The sequence below is a fragment of the Convolutriloba macropyga genome, chromosome 13, assembly GCF_964194025.1.
Source record: "Convolutriloba macropyga chromosome 13, txConMacr16.3, whole genome shotgun sequence".
In the NCBI taxonomy this organism is placed as follows: Eukaryota; Metazoa; Xenacoelomorpha; order Acoela; family Convolutidae; genus Convolutriloba; species Convolutriloba macropyga.
In genome coordinates, this window is record NC_134480.1 from 32527631 (window position 1) to 32551085 (window position 23455).

General features: G+C 38.1%; 1 protein-coding gene across 2 annotated transcripts in view; it reads left to right on the forward strand.

Moving 5' to 3' along the window:
- LOC142351851 (uncharacterized) overlaps positions 1–23018 on the forward strand; it is a 32049-nt gene extending 9031 nt beyond the window's left edge. The window contains exons 2-3 of one of the 2 annotated variants that reach the window (XM_075404080.1): positions 3903–3996; positions 22427–23018. In XM_075404080.1, coding sequence (XP_075260195.1) covers positions 3903–3996; positions 22427–22940 — 608 coding nt within the window. In that variant the 3' untranslated portion in view covers positions 22941–23018. The remainder of the gene's footprint in view (positions 1–3902; positions 3997–22426) is intronic. The other variant, XM_075404081.1, reaches the window with a different exon arrangement.
- Positions 23019–23455: the final 437 nt, after the last annotated feature.

Consider the following 23455-nt stretch of genomic DNA (forward strand, 5'->3'; position numbering starts at 1 on the left):
CGAGAGATGTAATCTACAAGGCCTATTTTTGATCCAGGCATCTGTTCAGTCGTGAAATTATAAGGAAGTAGGCAATCGATTCACCTGGAGAGCCGGCTAGTATATGATTTATTTGATCGATGTTCCTTGTGGATTGATAGTAAAGCTCGAAGGTCAGTTATTAGAGTGAAATCCTTTCCGTAGAGATAGCATTTAAAATAGTCAATTAACCAAACAACACCCATTAGTTCCAAATCTGTAACACTGTAGCGTTCCTCTGTGAAATTGAGAAAACGGGATGCAGATGCTATTGGCTTCCTTTCCACCCATCAGGAGTGTTTTGCTCAGAAGGATCCAGAACGGGATGCATCGCACTTTAATCGAACGTCCAATTTGGGATTATTTGGATTATAATGACAATTATCAGTGCTTGCAGCAATTTTTTTCTTTTCTTTATAATATTAAAATTTTTGATATGAATTTCAGTCCAGAGAACTTTGGTAAATTTTTACAGAAGTAGTCTAAGAGGGTGGCAAAGCTGTTTAAAGTTTGATATAAATTTACTAATGTAGTGTACTGATCCCCGGAAGGATCTTAAGCTTTTTAATTTTGATGGTGGAGATATGGCTAAAATAGCTGCGATTCTAAATTCAAGTGGTGATATAACAGTTCGGGTAAATTTGTATCCGAGCTATCCAATCTCTGTTTAGGCGAAATGATATTTTTGAAGATTAATTCTCAAGTTATCGTAACCCAATTTTTTAAGCCATTTAATGACATAACTGAATTGATCAGATTCTGATCCAGTACTAACGTTTATGATATCATCAAGGAAACAATAGGTGTTTTGAAGGCCTACAATTGCGTAGTCCATTGTTCTTTGAAATTGAGCTGGCATGTCCACGAGATTGTAAAATCCCGTATTAAATCTGTATGTGCCTGTGGATTCTCCACAAATGATATTGAAATTAAAATATTTTGCGGTGTCTTTGTGTACTTGTAACTGAATATAGGCATATTTAAGGTCTATTGTTGAAAATACGCTTGTTGGCCACTTTGTGTGTCTATAGCGTGTGGTGATATTGAGTCTAATGACATTTCTATATTAGGCAATTGATATTTATTTTTATGAATTGATTTGTTGAGGACTTTACAGTCCAATGCTGACTTTATTGATGGATCTTTCTTTACTTTAATTACTATTGGTAATATAAATTTTCATCAGAGAAGCTAGATAATTTTTCAAGGCGTCCTTTTTTTCTAGACAATCTTATTTAACTTTAACTCTAGGTTGGAGGTTAATCGGGACGCGGCGGCCTTTTTGATGCTTTGCTGTAAATTTTGACGAAACTTTAATTGAACTACATGTGTCTTGGATAATTCAACTCATAAAACCAGATGAGGAAATTGCGACGCAATTGTCTGTTTTAATTTGCATGTAGAATTATCAATTTTGATAACGCATTTACCCCTTTTTTCTCGTTGTTGCACCACTGTCAACCCAAGGCTGCTGAAAAGGTCTCTTCCAAATGATCAGTTTGCGACCATCGTCTACAACTGTTAGAGAGGTATCTTCACATATCCAATCGTTGCAAATGACCTTGGTTGCAATTTTGACCAGGACATTTATCGGTTCATTAGAGAATGTTTTGAGATCTTTATCTCGTTTTGTGGTGATGCAGCGTGCAGATGGTTTACTTTTGAGAATTTGATCAGCTTGAACTTTTGTAATGACACTGCATACACTGCCTGAGTCGATCATCGAGTTCGCGAACATTTTTACTTTATCGGATTCATTCTCTCATTATGAGATTCAAGTTGATTTGCAGCATCACTAGAGTTATTTGACTCATAGTCATCAGAATCACTATCGTATTTGGAATCGTAGATTTGATTATAAAGTTGTCGGATTCTTTCTCGCATTAAGAGATTCAAGTTGATTTGCAGCATCACTAGAGTTATTTGATACATAGTCACAAGAATTACTGTCGTATTTGGAATCGTAGATTTGATAATAAAGTTGTTGATAACTAGTTATGTACTTAACAGATTCCTCGTCATCACTTTTGGTCGTGTTTGTGTCAATCTGGTTGAAGTTTGTTTGTTAAGGTTGTGACGATTGAGCCTGTGAGTTTTTAGCTTTGCGACATTTTTTTGGCGAAGTGTCCCATGATTCTGCAGTTATTACATTTCTCAACCGTTGCAGGGCAAATTTGACGATGACTAAGGCTCCAAAGTTGACCACAAATAGCACAAATACTGGTGTATTGGTAGTTTGGGGGGACAGTTGACAGTTGGATAGCGAGTGAAGTCTTTTCGTTACTAATGGTAAACCGTGTTGCGATTAGGTCCTTGAAAGTTGATAACGATATTTACTGATTGAGCGTTGGTGTTCAGGTTTTGGTTTATATTTTGTTGTTTTTGAGCCCCCATCTCCATGTGGATTGAAATTTCAATAGGTCTTTTTTTGGCGAAATGGTCTCTCTATGAACTTCTTCTTTGGTACAAAAACCCAACATATTGAGAGTGAAAGTGTCTCGAAATAATGTTGTTTCTTCATCTTCCAAGCTACAATTTTCCGATAGTTATATGAGCCGTCCATAGGAACTTTCTACCGATTCGCTTTTTGATGTTTTGAAGAGAAGAAAACGAAACGGTTATAATTTTTCGTTTTTATGGAAGAATCTTCCATTAGGCGCCAAAGTTCTTTCATCGGCTCTTTTTCTATGAGGAAAGGCGGAAGTTTTATTTTGAAAACTCTACGGCCTTCTGTATTAATAAATAGAGAGAGAAGAGACGAAGCTTTCTGTCCACAATGTTCCGAAGGTTTATTGCCACCCAAGATACCAATTTCGTCAATTTTCTTACATCTGTTTTGCCACGTCACCTTTACATGTCGATTGCGGACTTTTCTATCACCTTCAGGTGCTTGAGTGTGGTTCTTTACTGGTTCCTCTTACACAGGTTCGGGTTGGTACGCGGCCATTGTGTTTGGTACGTTGAGCAATGTCTCCAATTGTTTCCTCTCTTTAGCCAACAATGCCATTTTCCTTTGTTGCGTCCATTTGTCTCAAGAAAGGGGTGGTGTTATGATAGGCTTGATAGAAAGCGTCGATATGAAGAGGAGTCTTGCGAGAATCAACTGCTGGCTGCTCCATGTTGTACTTAAGGACTGTGTTACTAGCCAATTGAGCTACACTTGTGTGTCTATCTGTTTACTTGGGCCATAACGGTTGGATTATGGAACTTGAAATATTGTATTTGAATTCCAATTTAGGAGTTGAGCATTCGCGACGGGAATGATTATGCTGTACTAAAGCTTCATTTTGAAAAGCAGTTGGCTAAATGGAACTGCAATTGAGTTATTTGAGCGCAAATGAGAAGAGTGAAAATAAAGATTAAACAAAATTAGATTAAGAGGAAGTTAACAAAATTATGAGTTTATTCACGCACGAATGAGGAAATAAGTATTTGTTTATAGGTATCAACAGACAGTTTCCTGTCTACTAACTGAACAAATGTGAAATAACAATCATATGACAAATGACAAATGAACTAAATCAACTGCCCTGGAAAATGAGAAAAAAGTTAACTAAGAAATAAACAGGGTAATGGATATTCTAATGACAAATATCCAGTCCGTATGACAATTCCGCCTGTGGAAGAAATTGATAAATTTTAATAAAATATAATCAGAAAATTAGTACTTATTCACCGGTTATATACTAGTAGAATATAAAAATAATAAAAAATAACAAAGTTTGGAGAGTTTTTCAAATAGTTTTATTCAGAATGACAACTATCCAGTCCGTATGACACACTCTTTTTGTGTCTTTGTTATGACAGCTAATAAGTATATTTGCTTATTGTTACTAGAAAGGAGACACAGGGACTAATAGTCGTTCTGTTCTTTGATGTTTTAGCTTCGAGAGTGCAAGTTGAAAGTGGAAACTTCTCAGATTCTAATGCAGCTAGGAATAGAAGCACTGATGTCAGCTTAATCAAAGTACCTTCGAGGTTGGTCATATATCCGTTGAGATTTTCATTCATCACGACGATCCTTTTAAATTGAAAAGGTGAGTAGAGTAGATGCACCCAATAGAGATTAGAGGGTCCAAATATTACAAGATTCTTGCAAGCGGATGCAAAACTTGCAATTTTCTTTCAAGAATTTTGCAAGATATGGATCCTGGTAAAGAAAAAAAATTAATGTTTTGATGCTATCCCGGAGGTTGGTGACAAGGTATAACATTATGAATCATTAAAAAAACATCATGCAAAATTAGCTCGCCATGTATCTGTTCAAGTCGAAATTTACAAATTTTTTATCATGAAAAAATTCCTTACTAATGAGTCATTAGTCTGGCCCTGGATGAACATGGTTGAAGTCATCATGCCTATTAACTGCTCAGACTTAATTGCCGACCGAATTTTAACTGGACAGGTAATTGCCGACAGACTTTCAACTGCCCAGATTTAATTGTCGACCGACTTTCAACTGGACAGATTTAATTGCCGACCGACTTTCAACTGGCCAGATTTAATGGTCGACCGACTTTCAACTGGACAGATTTAATTGCCGACCGACTTTCAACTGGCGCAGATTTAATTGCCGACCGACTTTCAACTGGCCAGATTTAATTGTCAACCGACTGTTAACTGGACAGATTTAAGTGCCGACTGCCGCTAAACTGGCCAGATTCAAAAACACGTTTGGAGCAACTCAAATCCATGATTTTTTTGGTAATAGAGTTTACTCACGAAAAAGCTTGAATAAACTCTGACTAATTGAGTAAACTAATATAAAGAAACTGACTTTGAATCAAACAGTCACAAAAATTACTGACGGCAGAAATGAACATTTGCATGAGTAGCTTGAAACTGTTGCTCGACCGCAAAAATTGGATGTTCATTTCATCAAAACTGATTTTTCTTCGCCGGAAAAGATTGTTAATTTCAGGTAAAAAAGTGTTGTAGACAACTTTGCATATTTGAGAAAAATAATTTAAAATAAAACGCTAATATCGCAGCATAAACAAAATATTTTGGAACAAAGAAGTTTTGGAACAAACAATTGTAAAATTGCCTTCGAAACCAATTTGAAGGTGCTCATCAACAATTGTAACAGAACTTTTTTCTTAAAAGATTTACCGGTAGATCAACTTACGAGAGTCTTATTTTAATTTTTTTCATAAAACAATCTCAACAAAATTGGCTTTAATCGATTGACGATAATCACCGAATAAATTAGATGCATTTTATTTCTATTGAAGATTCTGGGAAATTAATTGTTCTTCCAAGACAAAAATAACAAAATGGCCTACGACCAGACGGACCTGCCAGAATCTGAAAACGGATTTGGCTTAATTTAGGAGTTTACATGCATAAAATTCTGTCTAATAATTGCGCCCGCTCAAATTAATTTCTGCGCAAACCCTGCAAAAGGAAAGTTGCTTCTGAACACCCATAGGTACCTATTAAAGGTGTTCAGCCCTCAATCAGTGCCACAATGCATCGTGCTGATCTTGCAAGTGTTTTTGAGGTACATGTCACTTTCCATAATTTACAGCCTGTACTTTTTCATTTACAGCCTGTACTGAAGTGACATTCTCGATAATTGGCTTAGGTTTTATCATGTTCACGCAGTTAAAACAGACTGCTTTTCAGTTGTTCATCAGTAGCGCTTGTCTGGTTTTAATCTGGCTCGGAAAAATTACGAACCATTTGAGCGTGAACAAACCCAACTTGCTAACGTGCAATATTTGCTCGGTAATTGTTCTTATGCTCTACTTAAAAAAACAATTTCTTTCATTTCTATAATTCTCTTTACTTGCTGCTGTTTTACACGCCATTGAACAAGCTTTTGTGAACTGAAAAAATTAACATAAAAAGGTGACTTAGACTGATCAATGAAGACACAAATTAATGATTAGGAGACAAGTTGTTTCATTCTTTGACCTCTGAGTGTTTATACTGACTTGAAACTTCCTAAATATCGTTCCTTCATTGATTCGTCAAAATCTGTAGGGATTCTTTCTTTTCATCTCCAACTAAACTTTGCTTCTAAATGAAATCGTTGTTGTCATTCTCAGCTTGCAGAGCTACTTGCAGGGTCAGGGAACTGGGTCAAAAACATTTGCTAAACCTCGGCCTGCTGCGCCCACGACTGTTCAACAGCTAGTCCAAAAGTTTAGATGACGGCTCTCTTGTATCAGATTATCTGTTTTGACACTCTCGAAATCTGTCTGTAATCCAGCTGGAAAGCATCAATAATTAGAGGCCACAACAGTATCCAACTGGGCTCTCCACATATACTCTCAACCACCCCCACCTCTAGTCCTCAACCCCCCCCCCCCCCCCCCCCCCCACAGCACACACAAACAGACAACAGTTTTTGTTTTTTGTTTAGTTAGATCAAAAAAGTTTTTTGTTTAGTTAGATCGTAAATAACTGATTGAACTGTGCTGGTTTTTGCAGCATTCCAACTTAATTTTTCAGTTGTTTTCTTAACAAACTTTCTCAGTGAGTTTTCTGAACAATTAGTCTTTTTATGGGACCAAAAAATGTTTCATGCACCTTCCCACGCTTTATTATAGCCTCCTTGCACCGTCTAGCTGGTTTATACCAGTTAAGATCAATCCCTCTTCCCAACTCACTTCCATCCAGTTTTCTTTGCATACACTGTATAGCCCTACCAACCCCCCTCGCCCTCACCTCACACACACCCGCCCTCACCTCACCCCCTTTTCCGCCCTCAACCCCCTCCGCCAACTCCTTTTACTTTACAACAAACATTTACCAAAAATTTACCTAAAAAAATAAATATAAGCGAAATGACGCTCAATCTTGGCGGAAGCGTTTATTTTGCGACACAATCCAATTGGATCTAGCCCTATGCGCACTTTTCTATCCCGTATTTCCATGTGGGCTTTCCCGTTCGGAAGCTTGTTCACCGACCCTGCATGTAGCTCTGCAAGATGAAAGTAAAAGTTTTGGCCCTTGATAGAGCAAGTTTTATGAATATCGAAGGAAATTTAGATTTCCATTCGTACTTTATTGTGTGTGTGGTGGATTAGAGTTGGGGCGGTTGAAGAGTGTAGGTAGTGAGCTCAGTTGGATACTGTTGTTGCCTATAATTATTGATGCTTTCGAGCTGGTTTTCAGACAGATTTCGGGAAGTTCAAGACATATAAACTGATAAAATAGAGCGGTGGTTTTAGCATTCTCACGAAGGACAGTTTTATCTATAGTTTTGCGTTTGTAGTGCACGGTTTTATGAACAGAATTTGGATCTAAAGGGCATGTGATTAGCTCTGGGCACAAGCCAGTCATACGGATGTTTCTTATGTGCAGATGAGAGTAGTCGTGTTGTAAACTGCACAGTCTTAGCATTCAAGTTGCTCTTGGATAACTATGTTACAGTTATGTTTTGATTAAATGCCACAGCACTGGAAAACTCTGGGGAAAAGATATGGGCAGCAAATTTGTAAACAACATCGTAGAGTTCTGGGTCTCCTAAAACCGGTCCAAGGAATTCTACTTTCTTGCGTGCTCTCAGAGTTTGCAGTGCATGGGTAGCAAAAAATCTCGGTTGTAATTTTCACACACAGCGAAAGACGTCTTATCACAGCAACTAAGATCTAAAAATATGTGTCTTTATTCGATAAAACAATGTGTCTTCATGCGCAATTTTAGCAGATTTTGATACAATTAAATATGTATATATATATATATATATATATATATATATATATGTGTGTGTGTGTGTGTGTGTGTGTGTGTGTGTGTGTGTGTCTGTGCGTGTGTGTGTGTGTAAATATATATATATATATATATATATATATATATATATTTATATATATATATATATATATGTAAACTCAAAACGATCAGTAGTTCGGACGATTCGATTCCTTTATCGACATATAGCAACACGTTCTGGAAACAACATTCTAGCATATAAGACGAACCAGCTTTTTCAATATACAAAGCAACGTGTAATCAACAATCAAGACAACAAGTGAAACTTAGATAGCAAGGTTTATTTGATGCTCTTTTACCGGTTTTTCGTCTGATGTCATTGACGTCAAATCAGTTCCTATTCAATCGACAATTGTCTAGAAAACCTAAAAATATTAGGCCGAAACCAGCTTAATCGATACATATAGTGGTTATATTTACTTAAAATTAGTTTAAATGAACTTTTTCGGAACTTTCTACGTATATTTGAACGTTTTATACGCATTTAAATTCGTATTTAAATACTCGATTCTGATTGGCTATAATTCGTCCATTTACTACGTAACATCCTCCGGCCCGGAAGAAGATGTTGGGAAAACTGGTACAAGTTTTACAAGCGGACGGACGAGTAAACCGGTCGACGTACGTAAAACGGCGGAGCGCAGGACGCTATCGGAGCCGTAACGGAGTTCCACAACCCGAGCAATTGGGTAATAACCCCTAGGGTTGGTTTCCTCAACTATCCAAACCAAGTCGTCGGTCTTAAGGTTTTGCTCGGCAGGCGCCTGCCACTTAGATTGGCGATTCAGGGTCGGTACGTACTCTCTGATCCAACGGCACCAGATCGCATAAGCGTACGACTGCGCACGGGCGTAAAGTTTACGATGATCAAACTCATTATTGCCGACAACAGACGGAATACCGGTAGAGTATTCTCCTGAAAGAAAGTGGTTAGGCGTTATAGCGTTCAAATTGCACGGATCAGCGCTTACGGGTGTTAAAGAACGCGAATTGAGAGCATTCTCCACGAGACAAAAGGTAGTATGCAGTACATCATCCGTGAGGCGACGCGTGCCAAGAATAGTATTCAACACGCGTTTGAAGCTGCGTACCAACCTCTTCCAGATACTACCTCGATGTGGTGCGCTGGGTGGATTGAACCTGCACTTTATACCTTTGTGTTAAGCTGCAATTTTGATAACGTTCCACTTTTCAATACTTTCTCGGAGTTCTTCCTCCGCTCCAATAAAGTTAGTGCCGTTGTCGGACCAAATCATGGCAGGTGTACCCCTACGTGCCACGAACCGCTCAACTCCCATAACACAAGAACTGGTGTCCATGGATGTAACTATCTGGACACGGACAGCGCGAGTAGTGAGACAGGTGAAGAGGAAGCCCCACCTTTTCTCACTAGTGCGGCGGACAGTAACATAGAATGGCCCAATGTAGTCAACGCCAGTGTTCGTGATGGGAGGAGACTGGTAAGCAAGTCTCTCTTTAATTAAGTCAGACATGATTGGTTGCATAGTTACAGCTTGGAATTCTCGGCATCTCAGGCAGTGCGCTCTGATGGAACGCAAAAATAATCTTAGTTTCAGTACTGTATAGTGTTCCTGCACAATTGATCTTAAGTATTCAACGCCTTGATGATAATGCTTTACGTGCGTGTGTTCAAAGAACAGTTTTACAAACGGATTTACATTTGCATTTAGGATGATTGGGTACTTTACGTTAAACCTAACTTCCATTAACTGCTTGATGCGGCCCGAGGAACGGATTAGCCCATTTGGACTAAAAAACCGTGAATGTGGAGCAAATCGGCTACTCCGTTTAACAGATTTATTGTCACGAAGATTTTTTTCGGTTTCAAAAGACTCTCCTTGAACCAAGTACTGTAGATGACGCTCGGCTTCGTCAAGCTCAGAAGGGTCAGTAATGCTACCATAAAGGTTACGGTAGCCGGCATGTTTCGGCAAAAACCGGAGAACGTATGCGGCAATGGGCAAGTACTTTTGATTAGAAGTAAACTTATCAAACGGAAAAAATGAAAGAGCGGGAGTTATCTAATTTTTGACAGATGTAGTCAGGGATACAGTGTCTTCTATAGTCACTGCTTGGTTGACGTCAAGTTTGATGTTTTTAATGACGTCTTTGTTCGGTACGAACGGGAAACGTGAATAAGTTAAAAAATGTGGACCTTTGACCCAACTGCTTAGTTGCAAAATCTCAGCGGACATTCCAAGCGTGCCAGCGTCAGCTGGATTATCATTAGTTGCTACGTGGTTCCATTGGTCAACGCTGATATACTCCAAAATATCGCAAACACGGTTTGCAACAAGGATTGGTTGCTTTTCATTAGAGTTAATCCATTGGAGAACGGTCGTGCTGTCTGTCCACATGAAAACTTGGTTAACAGTTACAGTAAGTGCTTGTGTAATTTCCCTTTTCAGTCGAGCGGCAAGTAGAGCTGCTTGTAGTTCGAGTTTTAGGACAACCATTAGTATCATTGGCTCCACGCGCGCGTTCCCCAAAACAAACGCAAGCTCTGTTTTTCTTCGCCCGTGGGAGTTTTTACTCGGGCTCGCAAGAATGCGACCGCACTGAAAATATCCTGGGAACTGCCACCGAACATATGCAACTCTATATTATCAAAGGGTCCACTAAGGTAACGGCGGGGAATTTTGATGTTTTCAAGCTTTTGTAAGTCCGCACTCCAAACCAAAAATCTTTGAACCATGTTCTGTGGAACCTCGTCATCCCATTGTTGTCTTGTGACACGCCAGATGTCCTTTAAGAGCAGTCGAGCACCGACAGTAAACGGTGCGACAAGACCAATGGTGTCAAAGACTTTCGAGACAAAACTTAGGACCAATCGTTGCGTGAGGGACTTGGTGATAGCGCAGCTTGTACCCCTACTCACAACTAAAGTGTCATTAGCGTGATTTCCCTTTAGCCCTGAGCACATGCGATGAATCCTCTTGATATGACACAAAAACCTTGGGCCCAGTAGACTGAGGAGAACCATCAATTTGGTCAGCCAGATTTGGCACAATGCTTACGAACTTTTTAAGCTTGAAGCCAACGAGATGGAGAAGATATACCTTTTCCTTCGATCTATTGATGGCTTTCTCAGGAGACTCCACTGAATCAAGGTAGTCGTCCATGTAGAAGTTTTCAAGGACGGCTTTTGCAGCTTCGGGAAAAAACTTGGCATTGTCTCTCGCAGTGCGTTGTAATGCATAGTTGGCGCATGTGGGCGAGTCTTTAGCCCCGAATACTAGGAGCGTATATTGATACACTACAATGTTAATTCTGGTGAAGCGACGTGATGACTTATCAGATTGTAATACACCAACCTGTAGAAACATTCCCTCGATGTCAGCAGAGACGGCATATGGATGTTGTCGGAAGCGAAGAAGTACGTAAGTAAGGTTTTGGAACAGATCAGGGCCAGTGAGCAAGGATTTATTCAGTGAGGCACCATGAATTTTGGCTGCTCCATTGAGCACTCTGCGCACTTTACCCGGTTTGGTCGGGTTTAAAACCGGATGGTGGGGAGGTACCACTCTTTATCGGACCGGCTCTCAACCGTGTGAGCGTATGGAACCTCAATTACATACCCCTTATTTAGGTCTTCCTTGATGGTACTAGTTTACTTTTCTCTAAGGTCTTTATCCTTGGCCAATCGTTTTTCGAGAGATTTTAGTTGCACAAGGGAGGAGAAGTAATTATTTGGGAGCTTAGTGTTGTCTGCAGCCTACAGCATTCCAACATTGTATCTCAGGCCATTGTATCTCAGGCCATTGTGTATCTCAGGCCATTCTCAGGCCATGACTATCAAGGATTTCTTGAGCCCTTGCGTCTGCTGCAGATCTTGAGTCGATCTGCTTGTTTACCCCGAATGATTCAATGTCGTACCATGACTTTACTTGACTTGCTAACTCATTGTCATTTTCGAGATTCACTTTAAAGCATCTTGAGGTTAAACAAGAACTTGATGGTAACGGACCGTTTAAGACCCAACCCATGGGTAAGCGTATGGCAACGGGTGAACGCTCCTTATTGGCAGAGAAGTATTCTAACGGGCGGATGGCATGATAGACATCTTGTCCGAGTATCATCTCAAAGTCTTTATAGGAATATGTCACGGGATCAAGGACTGCTAAGTGTGGGTAAGTCTCTTGCAGGGCCTCTACAATTTGTATATCAGAGCCAACGTTCAGACTCTCTTTAAAGAAAGAGTTGATGGTAAATGGTTCGAAATCCTGATGTTCTCTTGGTTTCACAATGTCTTCAACAACTCTAGTATCAACTCATTCTTCGGTAGTAATACCCTTGACAGTTAGTTTTAGTGCTTTAACGTGCAAACTGAGTCTATTTGCGAGAGTACCGGCCACCCAAGAGTTACCGCAGGCGGTATCACACAATTCTAAAGCCTTGGTATCTACACCGGAAGAATTGATCATGTGCAATTCCGTTACCTGAAGGAGCCACTTAACATCAGTAACAAATGACTTTGTTGTGGTCTTATTAGACGGCTGTTGACTAGTGGTTGCTTTACTTTGACCTATGTTGTCAGAAGGCTGAATAGTATTGGAATTGGTTGACTGTTTTGCTGGGAAAACCCTATCTGCTCCATGCAATAGTGTGTTATGCGAACTAATACATCCCTCTGCCCTGCACTTTCCTGCTTGTCTTTTCCTTGAAAACTCGACACTCCCATAGCCGGTGGCTACCTTTGCATACAATGCAGCGAGAGTAAGTGTTTGCGGAAGAAAATGGCATTTATTTCTTTGTTTCCCTCTGTTGTGAATTTGATGCAAACACTTTTGAGGCTGGTTTGGTCTTTGTTACTGAAGTGCTGGCCTTGCCTTGGTTGCGCTTTGCTTCATAAGATCATGGGCCTCAGCCTTTTCTTCCTTTTCTTTAAGCCAATCGTTAACGTCAAGGAGGATAGGTTTAACCCAGTGCTCCTTAACCGTAAAGATCGACCACGACTCTTTCATGTTTGGTGGTAACTTCTGTACCACTTGGTTAATTAGCGAAGCGCTCTTCAAGTAAGCATCATATGATAGTGACCTGAAAACCCCAACGAGGCTGAATATAGCTGCAGAATAGTTAATGATGTTATCACTATTGTGCATTCTAAGAGGCGGAAAATTGCTTAGGTTATCCAAGTGTGCACTTATGACTGCCTGTGGCTGGCTAAATTTACGTTCTAAAGTCCTTAGTGCATCATTGTCCATTAAACCACAGTAAGCAAACTCGGCGATTGCAATCTTTGCTTTACCGGTGACGAGTGTATTAAGGTATGTCAACTTAACGTCATCAATGAGCACCTGCGAGTCAATCGCGCTTTTGAATTGACTATACAACTCATGCCACTGTAATGGGTCGCCGTTAAATTGTGCAAGTTTCCACTTGGGCAAAGGGTCGCTTTTCTTACTTGTTAATTCATCAGCCAATTCTTTAATCAATGACGCATTGTCTGCAATTGAAGGGACAGGTGCAGACACCTGCGGGCCACTCCAACTCAGCGGTGTGGGCCCAACATAAGGATATGTTGGCTGAAAAACCGGAGTGGCTAGACCAGGTACAACATTACTAGAAGTTGCGATTGGGTTTTTCTGTTGTGTGCGGGATGGTGATTGCATATCAATACAATGGGGGTGAACTCGAATATATTTGTTGTGGAATATTAATTTTTGAGGGCGAAATGTGAGCTTATACATTTGGAGGTACACTTTTCACGGTATTAATGTCCTGATTGACTATTGATGATCTGTGCTGTGGAAACCACCATTGACTAATATTTGGCACAAAGTTTTGGCCATGAGGGATATTGGGCATATTTGGGACAGGAGGAGCAACGGAACGTACGACTTTGTGTAATCGGTTATTATTATTCTGAAAATTGTTGTTGACGAGAGGCTGATTAATCAAAGAAGCCTGTGGGATGGGAGAAGTGAGGTTAGGTGCGAAGACTGGGTTCGGAATTGGAAGGTCATTAGGATGAGCGAGTTCGGAGTTGTGCCGCTGAGTGTTTGGACTTGATGGGGCGCTTGTGTGCAAGGGAACGTTTATTTTGGGGGCTGGATGATTTTTTGTCGGAAAAGGAGGAATAGTGGCGTTTGTTAACTGGGAACAAAATTATTTTGTTGTCGGGGGCATACACGCTGGGTCGAATTTTTTTTTGGGTAGACTTCATGTTTCAGGTCCCCTGGATTCTGAAATTTGAAGAAGTGCGTGTGGAAAGATCTCGGATGCATTATTTTGATTTACTTGCGGTGTGAACGGCTGTGGTAGAACGGGCTGTTGAATGGGTGGTGAAGAAGCCTCAGGGGCGTGTACAGAAGGCGGGTGACTATCTGCGGTTTCTTGGTTAGTTATGCTCAGAAGCGCCGTGCCTTGTTGGCCTGTTTGATTAATTTGCGCCCGTAGGTGTGCCCGGTACAACGCCTGTGTGTTAGCAGCAGCCAAAAAAAATTCAGGTGGAGTATATTAAGGGTGGAGTTGCTGCAAGGTCTCATTGGTTAAAATGTAATTGCCTTGACAATTTTTTGGAATAGAGTGTCTGGAAATTTCATTATTGTGATCTTCCACTGTTTCGCCGTTGTTGTGTCTAAGGCATTCTGGAGGGTCTTTCGTAACCTCTGGTTCACTAGTTTTCTCCTCATTGTTAAAACTTAATGCAAGTGAGGTGTTGATCTAGTACTGCACAGCCTTTTCACTTCTCATTGAGCTCCTAGTACTTGCGACTGTTTCAGATTGGCTACCTTTAGAAACGGCCGCCAGCAATTCAAATTCTTGCAGAGTTGCCTCTGCCAACCGTTTCCTGTTGTTTTCCTCCAGTTCATCTAATTCCATTTACTTTTTCTGTTTAGCATGGCGAATGGCCGCCTCATTTTGTTTTTCAATTTCTTTGCGCTTCAATTTAGCGATTACGTAATCATGTTTACGCTGACTAGAAGTTTTTGGCGAGGCCATCAGTGAAGAAACTCTAGAACGAATGGAAGCCCTCGGTTCCTGAAACTCGCTCACTTTATCATCAGCAGAGTTGATGTAGTTTCGTGCTGAAGTGAGAATCTTGTCGTTATTAGTTGTCATTGCCTCCAAGTAAGACTTTAATGAAGGAAAAAATGCGCTTGGATTCTCTGTTTTTCCAGCAAACGCAATCAATTTCTCATTTTTGTCTACAACAGTTATAAAGGCTTCATTGCACTTTGTTACTAGGCGTTCAACTTTCACTCGCCTACTTTGACTATTTAGACAATGAAGGATATCTTCATGTATAGCATGCAATTCAGCTTCACAGCTTTGACCTGGCAGCGTACAATTTTTTGACTTTTTGATCCAGACTATTAGACATCACGATGTTACTATTTGGAAAAATGAGCAAAACTAACACTGCACACGGTTATCTATTATACCCGCACTCCAAACAAAGGAAATCTACGCAAAACAAACTCAACGCAACAGACACTAAACACAACACACTGTAGACGGTCTGTATAACAAACCGCCCAAAGAGCAGAAAAAGTCGTCGAGCACACAGTGCCCGACAAAAACAGAAGTGCAGCGCTGAATGCTATGCAACGCGCGACGAAACGGAAACGTTACGGACGGGAAGTCGAGCGAGCAACGCGCGACGCAACGGAAACGGGACAGACGAGAAGTCGAGCGAGCAGTGCGCGACGGATCGGAAACGGGACGTGCGGGAAAGCGAGCGAAAAACGCGTAACACAACGAAACGGGACGGTGGGAAAGAACGGGCGGGAAATGAGGTTGGAAAGAACTATGTTAGCAGACCACAGCGAAAGCTCAACCAAACAACCTAGCCGTAACTCTAGAACAAACTTAAGTCACGAACTTAACTCAAGGAGAGAAGCTACTGCAAGACAATCTAGCATAGTTCATTATGGGGCTTAATATAACAATAAATTTATTTACGGCAATGCAGTAGTACACTAAAAGGATGAAAAGGTCGAGAAAATTACTAGCCGTATATCCAGAATAAACTTAAGTCACATCCTAGCAAAACCCACAACACAAAAACAATCAGCATACTAACGGTATTAAGCAAACTACAGCAAAATTGAATAAACTACAATAGTGTATTTGTAGACTAAGGCAGTTGGAAAAATCAAGAAACAATCCAGCCGTAACTCGAGAATAAGCTTAAGTCACACCCTAGAAGGCAAAGAGAACAAACCAACTAGCAATCATACAGGTACACACAAACATACGGCAGAAAAATTAATATACTAAAACAGGAGGGCTAGTAAATTAGTAAAATTGAAAAGTCAAAGGACAATCCAGCCGTAACTAGAGAATAACCTTAAGTCACACCCTAGAAAGCAATAACACCTAAACAACAAACCAGCATACTAGCATACTCAACATACTATAGCAAAAATAACAACATGCTTCATCACATATGACATACTACATCAAAATCCGGAAAAGTAGTGGAAGAAAACGATAAGAGAATTTTGGGAGAGCAACGTTATTGAAAAAAAACGGAACACGGAGACTTGAAAAGTTAAAAGACGAAAAGGACGCTGATGAAACGGTACATAAACGAGCGACGAGAAAAATTATGGGAACTCAATAATTTTTTGTAGGCCGGACGTAGTGAAAATTTTCACAACTTTTTCTGTGTATTGAGTTTCACTCAATTAACGAACTTTGTTGTGGGAGAAATTGATTTTTTACAACTTTGTCAAAAGTTCAATGCTTTTTTCTATTTTTGCTCTTTTTTAATCAATTTTAATGCAATTTCTTTAATACGGAACGGTAATCCACTAACTGGACAGTTTTATGCTCGAAAATACGGTTTATCAATTTTTGGCATTAATTTTCTAATTTTTTTTGAATTGCCTCAAAATTGACCAAAAATTTTCGAAGATGCTTAATTAAGCCCTATTTTCCCTCATTTTTCTCAATATCAGAGCTTTTTTTTGATATACCAATCGACTATATCATTTTTCTCGAATTTTTGATAATTCGGCCAAAAATTTTCAAAATTGATGTTTTCCCGCTCTTAAAAAAGTCAGCTGTACGGGTTATTGGTAATCAGTTGTCCAAAAAAATTGATTTGACTTCCCCATGCAAAATCGAGAAAACGAATTTAGGGATTGTGTTTCTTGCCGTCTAAATTCAAAATAAATTTACTGCAAAAAAATTCGTATAAAAATTTAGTTCTGTCTTACAGTTTTTAGTCCATTTGTTGAACACGAGGACACTCCCGTTGCTCTTAATGAATCCCATACCACCCATGTCACCAGCCAAATTGTATACATCTTCACACCCTTCTGTCAGCTTGACGCAATTGTGAAATGTCGCAGGTCGAGGACACCCAATAATATTAAAACAGAAATGTAATTTTATGTTCTTGAGCCGGGAGCGGCACTATGTAAACTCTGACAAAACGATAAGTTGTTCGGACGATTCAATTCTTTTATCGACATAAAGCAACACGTTCTGGAAGCGACGTTCTAGCATATAAGACGTACAAGCTTTATCAATGTACAAAGCAACGTGTAATCAACGATCAAGACAACGCGTGAAACTTAGACGGCAAGGTTTTTTGATGCTCTTTTACCGGTTTTTGTCTGATGTCATTGACGGCAAATCAGTTCGTATTCAGTCGACAATTGTCTAGAAAACCTCTAAAAATATTAGGCCGAAACCCAGCTTAATCGATACATATAGTGGTTATATTTACTTAAAGTTATGTTAAATGAACTTTTTTGGAACTTTCTACATATATTTGAACGTTTTATACGCATTTAAATTCCTATTTAAATACTCGATTCTGATTGGCTAAAATTCGTCTATTTACTACGTAACAATATATATATATATATATATATATATATATATATATATATAAAAATGTATATAAATGTGTATATATATATATATATATATATATATATATATATATATATATATATATATATATATATATATATATTATATATATATATATATATATATATATATGAGTACCTCCAATATGCTATGATAAAAACTTGACACCAAGTGGGAATTGACACCAAGTGTATCTGGGGAAACAAGTGTATGTGGGAAAAGGGGGGAGGAGACGAGATCAAAAATGATGAAACCTTTGAAAAAAGTCCGAAACTTCCGACGAACGACTTCTAAAATTGGTTAATATTTCTGCCTTGTCCGACCTTAAATTTTGTCATGTATCTGCTGCCATTCTATAGCTGCCGAATTTTTTTAAATTTCTTTCAGCAATTGCAAAATATGCATTTTCTAATTTATCTAAATTTTGATTAAGCACAGGTACCCATTTCAAGAAAAATAGGGAAACACAAAAACTAATATTTAAATAGTCAAGCCTCACTTTTCCTGGAGAGAAGATAAAACTGGTCTTTCGAGGAATCTTTTCAGTTTTCAAGAGCGGTTTTATGGTACTTTTTTATCCATCCGCAAATGACTAAAAAGAGCCAAACTGGCGCAATAGTTTTTATGACCCCCAAATAAATTTTGAGGTCGGCAGAACTAGGAGTTCAAAGCAAAAAATATCCTTTTCATTGTTTATAATAAAAAAGGCCGCTGGGTTAGGTTGACTTCTCTTCAAGAAAATTGAACTGAGCTGTCAATTTTTTATGCACTCTAAGAACTTAAAATTTACATTACATACTCATTGGGATTTGTCAGTCTAAAGACAACTCTTATCGGACTTTAACGGAACTCTTTTTGAGGGATGGTATGCGCGCTGATCAGACACCTTCAAGATTGAGGTGCTAGGCACTTGACCACACTTTCATGCCTTCTTCTGGCCCTCAACACTGTAATTTTCGCGCAGAGCTCTCTTGTTCACTCGATTATGAATGCTCAGACTTGCATTGGTCTTAGTAGACCATCAAACTGGAATTAATCTGGCTTCAATTGTTCAATAACTGTCACAGTTAAATCAGTGTGTGCAAATATTGGCAATTTAAGCTCTTCAACTTGAACCATAAGCAGTTTGTGAAAAAAGACACATTGACAAAACTTCTTCAATCGTTCAAAGAGTGTCGGATAAAGAGTGAAAACGTAATTTTCGTATGGTCATATTGAGCTGCATGATGAAAAATTTTCATTTTGAATGTTTTGAGCGTAATTATGGAAAAATTGTAAGTGAACAAACTCCAGTGAGAATAATTTTTATCGAGGAAATGAGTAGAAACAGCAGAATAGAGTATGATATGCGCGGAATATACATGATAAAAATAAAAAATGAAGGCGACGTATTGTAGAAATGCATGAAAAGAATGGGTTGAACGGAATGAAATGTAATATTTGAGAAAAATTATTGGAATGTAGGAAATGAGCTTTTAAGAAACCTCCACCAAGAGATGATATCGGTTGGTTAATTGTAGCTCGAAAGCTTCGTTTCATATTTTCAGGTAAAGGGTTTTTTGATAATTTCAAGCGCGCGTGCGCGACAGTGTAATGAGGATTATCAAGAAGAGTTCAAAGTACTCAAAATATTTAGCCATTTTTAAGAGGCTTTGAGAGATCTGCTGAATTTATCTACAGTAAACCGCTTTCCGAGCTTCGAAATGACCTTTTAAAATCAATTCGTTTTTGGTACGATTACAATAACAACAAATACTTTAAGTTTAGTAATCAATTAGCGCCGTTCAAAACGATTCATAGGAGGCATTTTGTCTGTCTAAGCACCGTTTAGGAGCTGTTTCAGAGTCAATCACCAATTGGTTACGTAATTGAAATAAGACTCGATAGAATTTTTCATATGAAATTGAATAGCCAAAAACATCCCCTTAAAGAAGTAAGCAAATATTTATATAGAGAAGCCGAAATCTGTTTTAATTACACAGTAGTCATTTACTAAAAAAACTGAGCAGAAGAAGCTAATCTTGGAAAATAATGTTGAAAAGGCCAAACAATGACAATTTTTACATTTCTTACAACAGTACTACAAAATTACTTTTCGAATAAAGCAGAATCAATGATAATATTATCAAAAGCAAATCTAGCATTTTATTTAACTGTTTTTCTCACAATTTTTTAAAAATAAAATCAATGTCAAATTTTGCGAGAGAGTTTTAAAGCATTCGGACACGAACAGATATGCGTTTTTTATTTTGGTTTGGGTCAACTTCTCTATAAAGGATGTAGTTTTTAGTCTATATTTATCAAAGGATTTCCTTAGACCTCTAACTGTTATTTTTTATTGGAGTATTTTTTTCTCACAACTCAAGATTTTAATTTCAAAAACTCAAAAGTATTGATTTCACAGACAAAAGCAATTTTGCATTTAGATTTCTAGGAAGTTTTTAGTTAAGCTCTTGGCAGGATTTATTATGTTATGTTATTAGTTTTATCAAGATGTATTAAGTTTCGGTTCATGAGATCCCGGGTCGAGAGGTGAGCGGGTGTAAGCGGAAAGTTTGGTAAGAAATGCGCTCAATGTGATGAAATTATGCAAGGAATATGCTGAATGTGTTGAAAATTTAGCCTTAGGCGCTGAAGGTGCTGAATAAAAATATTTTCAGCACTTGTCAACCAATTTCTTGCAAAAATTCAGCACCTTTTTCAGCCCTTTTCTTGCACAATTTCCATACTTCCAAAAATTTACTAGACTCTACTACTCTTAGATATCTACTAAACTCTTTGTATCAATTTATCAAAATTTGTTGATTAAACTCTGAGATCTGAGCACATTGTAAATTAAATGAATGTAGAGAATGAGCAAAAAAATTGTAAGTGAACAAACTCCAGTGAGAATAATTTTTATCGAGGAAATGAGTAGAAACAGCAGAATAGAGTATGATATGCGCGGAATATACATGATAAAAATAAAAAATGAAGGCGACGTATTGTAGAAATGCATGAAAAGAATGGGTTGAACGGAATGAAATGTAATATTTGAGAAAAATTATTGCAATGTAGGAAATGAGCTTTTAAGAAACATCCACCAAGAGATGATATCGGTTGGTTAATTGTAGCTCGAAAGCTTCGTTTCATATTTTCAGGTAAAGGGTTTTTTGATAATTTCAAGCGCGCGTGCGCGACAGTGTAATGAGGATTATCAAGAAGAGTTCAAAGTACTCAAAATATTTAGCCATTTTTAAGAGGCTTTGAGAGATCTGCTGAATTTATCTACAGTAAACCGCTTTCCGAATTTCGAAATGACCTTTTAAAATCAATTCGTTTTTGGTACGATTACAATAACAAAAAATACTTTAAGTTTAGTAATCAATTAGCGCCGTTCAAAACGATTCATAGGAGGCATTTTGTCTGTCTAAGCACCGTTTAGGAGCTGTTTCAGAGTCAATCACCAATTGGTTACGTAATTGAAATAAGACTCGATAGAATTTTTCATATGAAATTGAATAGCCAAAAACATCCCCTTAAAGAAGTAAGCAAATATTTATATAGAGAAGCCGAAATCTATTTTAATTACACAGTAGTCATTTACTAAAAAAACTGAGCAGAAGAAGCTAATCTTGGAAAATAATGTTGAAAAGGCCAAACAATGACAATTTTTACATTTCTTACAACAGTACTACAAAATTACTTTTCGAATAAAGCAGAATCAATGATAATATTATCAAAAGCAAATCTAGCATTTTATTTAACTGTTTTTCTCACAATTTTTTTAAAAATAAAATCAATGTCAAATTTTGCGAGAGAGTTTTAAAGCATTCGGACACGAACAGATATGCGTTTTTTATTTTGGTTTGGGTCAACTTCTCTATAAAGGATGTAGTTTTTAGTCTATATTTGTCAAAGGATTTCCTTAGACCTCTAACTGTTATTTTTCATTGGAGTATTTTTTTCTCACAACTCAAGATTTTAATTTCAAAAACTCAAAAGTATTGATTTCAAAGACAAAAGCAATTTTGCATTTAGATTTCTAGGAAGTTTTTAGTTAAGCTCTTGGCAGGATTTATTATGCTATGTTATTAGTTTTATCAAGATGTATTAAGTTTCGGTTCATGAGATCCCGGGTCGAGAGGTGAGCGGGTGTAAGCGGAAAGTTTGGTAAGAAATGCGCTCAATGTGATGAAATTATGCAAGAAATATGCTGAATGTGTTGAAAATTTAGCCTTAGGCGCTGAAGGTGCTGAATAAAAATATTTTCAGCACTTGTCAACCAATTTCTTGCAAAAATTCAGCACCTTTTTCAGCCATTTTCTTGCACAATTTCCATACTTCCAAAAATTTACTAGACTCTACTACTCTTAGATATCTACTAAACTCTTTGTATCAATTTATCAAAATTTGTTGATTAAACTCTGAGATCTGAGCACATTGTAAATTAAATGAATGTAGAGAATGAGCAAAAAAATGTCAGAGTTAAAATTCTTAAAATTTTCTGTTCATTATCTGTATTAATTTAAATTTAAAATCTGATCCAGATTTCTTAAAGATTAACTAACTTGGATGGAGACGACAATTTTTACAAAGATCTGGACATAAAAAGAGCGGAATAATCAACATACTGCTGTCCGCATCATTTATGTCCGTATCTTTGTACGCTCTTCCATGCTATTATTTTACCTAGTGACGAGCTATATATCAAGTAATTTATAAGTGGGGGGGGGGGGGGGGGTCATAAATGATACCGGAAGGTGGGATACAGGTAGGTGAAAAAGTTAAGATCCCTCTCGACCAGTTTCCAAGGGTGACAACATTATCATCATAGAATTCATTGTTATAGGTTCAAAATTGAGACCGGATTTCCAATATTCGACATTGCGCTGCTGAAACTTGTAAACCCTGTTGATGTCTCACACACAATCAAAATTTGTCCGGCAAGCCGCCAAGTGGACTTTAAGTTCCACCTTGTAAGTTTTGGTTCCACTTCAAAGGAATCCAGTGAACAGTCCATGGACATTGACATACCAACAGAGCTGCAACGAGTCTCTTTTTACGGGTCTCATTTCAGATACGCCAACATCTGGAACCTAGAAACATGTCCAGAGTACAACGTATGTGCAGCACCAGCGATTCCTGGAACTCTGCTCACTTTTGGAGACGGCGGAAGCCCACTTTACAAAGTGGACTGTATTTTTAAGTCCGAATGTTTGATGGGATTGGCCAGTTATTCGCAGGTTGACTCGAGTGCAGTCATTTTGGGGAGAGAAAAAGAGTTCGGTAATAGTGGAATATTTTTTGCGAATGTGCCCTACTTTATTCCATGGATTCAAATCACTATTTTCATGAACAGTTGATGGAAATTAAAAAGGATCATGATTTTAATAGCTATTTTTATTGCAACAGTGTAAAGCGGTGCATCCAATTTACTAATACGGTTGAGTTCTCATTAAGTTAGTGAACGCTGATGAACTGCCGAATTAGCAAGCTAGATTTTTTCGCGTTTTGCTAATCCATTTGACCTTAGAAAATTTCAAACAATTTTGAAACGCTCCTTTGAGCTTCCAACTTATTGGGCACAATGCTTTATTTGCTATCATTATTTGAAAACTTGAACCCTAGTTGGCACAAAATTATAAAAAAGTTAGGAATATAACTATAAAAGGTAACTTGACCAAAGTAATCCGCCTTTTCAAACTTTTCCTGAATGATTAGGATCTGCTCAATGGTCAGAATTTTAAAAAAACTCCTCAGTTTTTTTCTGCAGAAACAAAGAATGCGATCATCCAATAAGTGTTGGTGTCTAAATATAATATCAAAATCAAAATATTTAAAAACAAAAGTTCAAACTTAAACATCATTAAACCTCATT